The sequence below is a fragment of the Montipora foliosa genome, chromosome 4 (genome assembly GCF_036669935.1).
Source record: "Montipora foliosa isolate CH-2021 chromosome 4, ASM3666993v2, whole genome shotgun sequence".
Lineage (NCBI taxonomy): Eukaryota > Metazoa > Cnidaria > Anthozoa > Scleractinia > Acroporidae > Montipora > Montipora foliosa.
In genome coordinates this window covers 45137581-45145080 of record NC_090872.1, presented here as the reverse complement: position 1 = coordinate 45145080, position 7500 = coordinate 45137581, and the positions used below count along the sequence as shown (strand labels likewise).

Sequence of the window (7500 nt, the reverse complement as noted above, 5' to 3'; positions counted from 1 at the left end):
ATCGCGATGAGAACTGAAAACATTGAAAGATCCTGAATCGACATAGTGTTACTCTAACACATGTACAGGGGGCGTTGAGTTGATAAGAAAGAAGAATCCAAGATAAACTTCGTGCAAATTATACCGCCGCCAGGTCAGCGCAATGGGATAAAGCATCCACTTGCTGAGCGGTAGAGCATGTGCTCTAATCCGTTCGTATTAATCAATGCGGACGTGAAAAGCAAACCTGTCAAAGTGCTTGCTTTGATGGTGTTGAAGTTATTACCGCTCATTATTACAAACTGAGATGTGTATCATGCATATCTTGCAATAAGAAGACCATTGTTATATTAAACAAAATATGTCCTTAAGTATTTGGGTTAATTTATATTTATTTACCTTTATTTTAGTCTTTCATTTAAAATATAAATGAGCAAAATAAAAACGTTCTTAGTCGAATCTCAACCTGAGCAATGTTCTTAATACGTTCTTATAAAAAATTGGTCTATCTCAGCCTGTCTTATTCAGTCATGTCGGAGTTCCAGTACGAATTTTACTTTAGAAGCAGGCGAAGAGGCAATACTCAAGGAATAGAAAACCCTGCGCAAGAGAGCCTAAAAAATAACAACCTTATTGAACTAGCTTGTTCGGTCCATACCAAGAAAATGGTATAAAGGAACTCGACGAATATTTTCCCAGCACGGACCTCATGCTATTTCAATAGCATCTATGTATTCTGAGGTGACCTTTAAATTCTACTGATCACTGGTGAGGTGATCACTGGTGAGGAAAATACGAATAATAGCTCCATTTGCACTTCAAGCAGTCTGGTCGGAATCTCGTACTGCTTTTGACTCTATATTTAGAATGCTGGTACGGTAATTTACTCGCGGTCGATAATCTTTTGTCCTGCTGCCCACGTAAATGAGCAAATATTCTAAAAAGTAACCATGTGGCCAAAGGTGAAGCTTTTACGAATTCATTGTTGATACCTCGGGATTTCTCGAGCTGGATTTGGGAATTCCATCTGTGGAAAGACAAAGGAATTAGAATTGTTTCTTCAGCCTTAAAACAGTTGGATCTTGTTACAGAGCTGTTCTCATTCCGGGTTTCTGTGGTATTATATTTGGCCTCTCAAAGAAAACGAAACCGGTATTCCCAGAAAAAGTTCATGATGTAGCCATGAGTTTATGACTTACTTGCAATAAGGGGAAAAGGAGGCAAAGATATGGACAAACTAGGCTGAGTAACAATCGGAATTTTCTCTACCAATGAAAAACTCTGAAAAAAGAGAATATTTTTTTCGCCTCGATACCTCCTTCCCAGGAGTGGCTTGGGAGCTATTTGTTTATGCTCGAACCTTTCTATCTAGTCCAAGGTGTTGACGAAACACTTCAAATTTATTGATGATTTTAGCCAAAATTACAACAGGAAACTGATGCTAATAATTAGTAGCTCTTCCTTGAGTGGCCGCAGATTCGACTCGTTAGGACCTCACTAATTATCCATAAGTTTGACACTTTATAATAACATCTCACATGCTAATCGCCCTTTCTCGCAGTCGGAGACTGAATTACTAAGGGCGCAGCTCAACGAGGTCGGACCGAAGGAGCTGTGCTGCCGGCTAGGCGCTCGGCCCCTGAACACGACCCACACGACAGCACCACAGCCTGATGGAATAGGCCGTGAGTCGATTTTGAGGAGGGAAGAAAACCGGAGTACTCAGAGATAAACCCTCGGAGTCAGATTGAGATCGACTGAAACTCAGCCCACATACGACCCGAGACAGAGTTGAACCCATATCACAGAGGTGGGAGGCACGGTTGATGACCACTAAACCACCCTGACTTTCCTCTTTGAATCGGTATTCCAAGTACGCTTGGATATTTTTATGAAACCGTGCTAGGGGTTGGCAAAGAAAATTGACACACCGTTGCGTCAGATCTATATACTAAAGGTGCGTCGGTGGAAGAGTAAAACACGAATAGTTGGTTTTGCCAAGCACTGAATTGATAAAGGTCGAAGTGCTACCGTGAAGAGATTAAATGGCTGACATTCCGAGCATAAGCTCTTCGTCAGAGTGAATTTGATTCGCTCAAACAAAGCGTTAACGCTTGAAACGTCAGCCAGTTTATCAGGTCGTTTTAAAACAAATGTTTCGTATGTAGCGCATCATTGAATTTCATTTTGAAAGTATATTTGCGCACTAAACATGTAATGTAACTATCTCACCTCTCTATCTTCACTAGTCATAACATCCTTCAGTTGGGTCTCCAGCAACATGTACGAGCAAAACTCCTCCTAAATGGAAAGAAGCCTTACCATTGCAAAGTATCTTGTAAAAACATAGAAATGCTAAAATTAAAGAACAAGAATGACTATAACTATAATCTTCTTTTAAAATGAAATTTTCTGATTTCCAAAAAAGTCACGGAAATTTCGTAAATCACGTTAGCCACAGTGGTGAAATAAATATTTTGAGAAAACGATAAAACCATCACAACTCTGCTGTTTTCTGTAACATACAAATGGAAATCTTCGGCAATAGCTTTTTTAAATTTCCAAAGATCAACACGCGGGGTATTGCTTCAGAGACCAATACACAGAAGACCATACAGAATGGCCGTAGCAATGGAGTTTGTTCGGTAAAATTAAAGAAATAACTGAATGCTTCGAAGCAAATCTGTCTGCGAGGACCATTCTGCAGTGACAGCATGAAGATTCAAGCAGTAAATCATGATCGGGTGTCAGTCATTTCTAGTGGCTCTGCCATCCCTGCCTCGCCGGGATTAACCTTGAATTTTTTGAGAGAACAAGCAAACCCTTCAAATAACCCGAGATCAGGCTAAAAATGAGCCACGTACCACGTAAATAGCATAACTTGAAACTGAAAGTATTTTGCGAACTACAAGAGTTACGGTTAAATATGATTATATATTTGTTTTATGGAATTAGGTGGTGCTTTACAGGCAGAACCCAACGTACCCAATCCACTGTTCCATCGCAATTGGCGTCTACCTTCATGAATGTGATGGCAAGTTGATTATCATCCGGCTGAAAGAGAAACGTAAAGTGCGCATTTTCTAGTTGAATGAACAAGCATCACAGCTCTCCAAAATGTTCAATGACTAGTATCTGCTTACCATTTCACCTTTGCCAACCATCGCTTTTATCATTGCCCGTCGAAACTCATCAATATCCAGTCCACCTCCGCCGTCTTCATCTGCTTCCTTGAAAAGAAAAACGGGGCGGGCTACAAGCTATTTTTATGTATGCGGCCCTGATTGGCCAGCTCATTCTTTATTCGTTTCTCTTTTTAATCCAGAAGGTGAAAATCATGCAAAGGTAACAAGCGCAGATTTGTAAAAATTACGTGGTGTTTGTATACAATGCCTTTTTTCCGTCAGCCTTCATGCTACTATCTCGGACAGAATAAAACTGAAATAGGATAAAGCAGAAAACGTGAACTGCATTGAAGTAGCATACCTCAAATATTTTCTGAAGATTTTCCAGGTTTTCATTATTCATCTGATCCTCGAGTTTGACCATGGCCGGCTTGAAAAGGGCACCATCTGCCTATTTAAAGATCACATAACAAAGATTCTAACAAAATTCAAGATGGAATAAGGGTTACAGGGAGGAAAGCTTGAAGTCAGGCCCTTAATATGTGAACTTTACTTAGGCCAGATATATTTTTGTAATTTAGAGAAACAAAATTAGGCTTGCCAAGCGGTATGCAAGAGGCACCCTTGATCACAAAAATCTCCTTCCGCTAGAGGCGGAAATTACGAAATATCCCCTTTAATTTGTATGACCTCACGCTGTAGTGTGAAGAATCTCATGACGATACGATATTACCAAAGAACTTCTCTGCGTTTGAACTACAATTTCCTTTTTGTTCGTTTTACAAATCAGGAAGCAAGGTTGGCGAGTGCACTCGTCTTTCAACAGTGATACGCGTTGTATTCCTGGACTCGGCTTCATATCTGGATTGCGTCTATTGGCTCTTCTACTCTGCCCCGACTTTCTTTCGAAACTAGTAACCAAGCCCCCCACATTTCGACCGCGCGCCATTTCAACGAAAGAGCCTTCTTGCAGGCTATAAGAGATCGTTCACAAAAACATGTTAGGGGGGGAGGGAATTATGAAAAATTGGGGGGTCCCCCAAAGAATGAGAGGTTAAAAGGGGGGTATTTCAAAAATATTAACACTCTCAAGGGGGTACCTTAAATAATGAAAACAAAAATTGTCATTAGCCAATGTAAACACAATTTAACAAAGTATAATATTCAAGAGTGTAAAATGGGTTGACAGGACACTACATGACTCCCTTGTATGTGGTATGGTTTTCTTTTCCTTTGTAATAATATTGCTGTCTCGAATACATATTTGAATAGACGCCTCTTTTAGGCCCTTCCAGTAACTTGAAGATATCGTTTAGCAATGGTTTTTGTTCTATGAGACTTTAGATTTGGACCTTCATCCCACTGTGGGATATTTTTGCTTCAAAAAAAATAGTTTGTCTTGATAAGATATGTTTAGTTTCTTGGTGTTGATTTTCTCTGCAGACCAGGCATTGGATTGTGGCCATGAGGTAGGTTGGGGGTGTCTCAAATTTTTAGGGATACCAAAAGGGGGTCCTGAAATGTTTAATGCAGTAAGTAGGGGTCTTCCAAATTTTTTGATAGCAGATAATTTCTCATCAGTCCTCCCCCAACAAGTTCTTTTTTCTGTCATCAGTACCCCCCCCCCCCCCCCAACAAGTTTTTCTGAACCTCAACGCTCCCTAACAAAAAACGCTCTTGAGTAAAACTTACACTTTTCCATTGTCAAGATAAGTGCGAGGATCACTTCTCCATTTCGTCTACAACCCGAACTTCAAAATGCACAATTCTTTCATTCACCGAGTGCTTCACGCGAACAAATGAGCCCAATAAATTGACCTGCGCCCAACCTGTGTGGCTTCATAGCTCAGTTGGTAGATTAGCATTTGCCCCGGCATCGCAAAGGTCATGGCTTCGAATCCCGTTGGAGCCACCTGAATTTTTCGTGTCTTCTATAAGGGATACAAAAATTTGGTTTTATCAACGGAGTTGATAATGTAAATTGGCCACCGTACAGAGATTCTATTAGCTTTTAGAATCTCTTTACGGTGGCCAATTTACATTATCAACTCCGTTGATAAAACCAAATTTTTGTATACTACTTCCCCACCGACGCAGCACCACAGTTTCTTTAGAAACTACCTCCTTCATTACTATGAGGGATAATTGCTTAAATTGTCAAGATAAGTGCGAGAATCACTCCTCCATTTCGTGTTTTTTCTGGGCGAATAAATTGTACGTTGATTTGATCTGCAAGAAAGTTGATTTGTTGAAAAAACGGTAGCCGAGTGGTTAAGAGCGAAAGTCGCAGATGTATTGACCGCAAGTCGAAGTTAATCTGTGAAGTCCCTTTAACTCTGCGTGTGTTCCAGTGAGGATCGCGATTGTTTACCTTTTTCCAAAGCTGCCGGGTAGTGTCTGGTGTTTTAAGGGTACTCTGAAACGGGGGAGGAGTGGCTTATGTTCCTTGACTCTGGTTTGCATGTGTCTTCCAGTCCCCCCGTTATCCACAGGTGATCTTGCAAAGCACATCACCTTGTTTAGCCGGCTCAACAGCGTCTTACCGTTGTACCACAACAAGTTGCAAAAGTAGTGGAGAAACTTCACTTTCTTGGGGCGTTATAAATTTACCTATTAGCTCTCACACTGCAGCCCCACTCCCCCCCCCCCCCTCCCCCTCTCGTTATCAGTGTTGCTAGCAAGACATAAAAATTGTTGCAAACTTAAACAGTCAACATTGAAAGGGGGAGAGGGGAAGGGAAGTGAGAAAGGTTCAAATTCTAGATACGGCGGGTATTGGAAGCTAGAAAAGGTGTTGTTTAATGAAAGTGTCTCAACAATTTTGCAACTTGTTGTAGCACTGGTCCCACGTTGCTTTAGGTAGAGGCGAAATTGTTCAGATAGTGTCGAGATCTTACTTTGAAAAACAAACAAAAAAGTCAAAAGTCAAACATACCCTTTCATTAAAGCTAATGTAACCCCTGTTATCTCAAAAGTAATTGGACTCTAGTTACCTTGCTGGCTGCTCTGGAAGATTTTAATCCATGTTGTTCGGCAGTTGCAGCTTGCCATTCTTCACTCTTAGCCGAACTTACACGGGAGCCATCTGATTCCGCTGAAATTGACCGTTCTTCCTCTCCATCGAGTTCTTCTTGGAATTCTACCTCCTCTTCTTGCTGCTCATCCTCCTCTTCTTCTTCTTCATCTTCTTCTTCTTCTTCCTCAAGTGGTGGGAAATGAACTCTTTTTGCCATTCCCCTTTCCTCCATTTTGCTTTTCATGTAAGTCTCAAACCATTTTCATTGACGTCACAAAGGAACAATGTGAGTTTCTTACATAACCAAAGCGCGCGCGTGTGAAAGAATCACGTTGATCTTGAGGGGCATTGCATTAAGTTCAGTGATACTGAGTGCATATTTTAACGAGTCTATGTTGTCAATCAAATCCTGCCTGAGGTTGAATCGATTTGTACCTACAATCGGCGACAAAATTAGTTGAGACAGTTGCCAACAGAGCACACTGGCCACGACACATTCATTGTTTGCAAAGGAAACTTGTCCAGAAAGTATATTTCCGGGATACCCCTCCCTCCCCCACCCTAATCAATGTTGTACCGCTGTCGACAAGGCTCGTGGAAAACAGAAAAACACAACATTGTCCCGGGGGTGCGGGGGAGGGGGCCATTTGCGCCGCCGAGCTTGAAATCGACTCTAAAGGATAAGAGTGTCTCAACAATTTTGACGCCGATTGTAGGTTAAATTGGTGATCCTCATTTTACCTAGGTTGAATATGTACTCTACCTAGTTTAAAGCAACAATCAAGCCCCCAAAAAAGATTGAAAACACTTAAACCTTCCCTCAAGCTCTCCTATGCATCTCAACACATCTTAATGCTTCGTATCATCTCATCGATTTCTGTATTCAGGCACTTATCCATTCAGTCTCAACATTACAAAATAGTAAGGGAACTTCATCACTACACTACAACGACGAAAAGGCACAACCCAAGGCAGTTCTTATCATCATTTACTTTTGTATAATAAGTCAATTGATATCCATGTATGGTATGGTAAATTGAATTTTCTTCAATTCATCCGAGTCCATATTCAACCTAGGTAAAATGGGGATCACTAATTTAACCTAGGTAAAAACGGATTCCTACAACCTGAGAACGGATTTTACCAGCAACAACTATTGTAATGTCCTGAAACTTTTCAAAATAAACAACAACAGCAACTTCTACTGCCACTACTACAAATACTCTTGTTACTTCTTTTGGTGTAAGAAAGCGGAAAATGTAATTCCCTATAAAAGGTAGCCTGCGTAAATAGCCTGCGCAGCCGGCGGCTTGGTGAATTTGAGGCGCTTCTTTCCACCGAGGTTGACTTTCGAGTCATCGTCTGAAGTAATGGCCTCGC

The 7500-nt window shown here is 41.0% G+C and overlaps 1 protein-coding gene across 1 annotated transcript in view; it reads right to left on the bottom strand.

Annotated features, from left to right (window-relative positions):
* Positions 1–6352, bottom strand: part of LOC138001424 (cilia- and flagella-associated protein 337-like) — a 49892-nt gene extending 43540 nt beyond the window's left edge. The window contains exons 1-8 of the mRNA XM_068848052.1: positions 6098–6352; positions 4934–5035; positions 3466–3555; positions 3123–3209; positions 2965–3033; positions 2212–2280; positions 972–1006; positions 1–13 (exon numbers count right to left, since the gene is read on the bottom strand). The exon at positions 1–13 is cut by the window's left edge and continues 150 nt beyond it. Coding sequence (XP_068704153.1) covers positions 1–13; positions 972–1006; positions 2212–2280; positions 2965–3033; positions 3123–3209; positions 3466–3555; positions 4934–5035; positions 6098–6352 — 720 coding nt within the window. The remainder of the gene's footprint in view (positions 14–971; positions 1007–2211; positions 2281–2964; positions 3034–3122; positions 3210–3465; positions 3556–4933; positions 5036–6097) is intronic.
* Positions 6353–7500: the final 1148 nt, after the last annotated feature.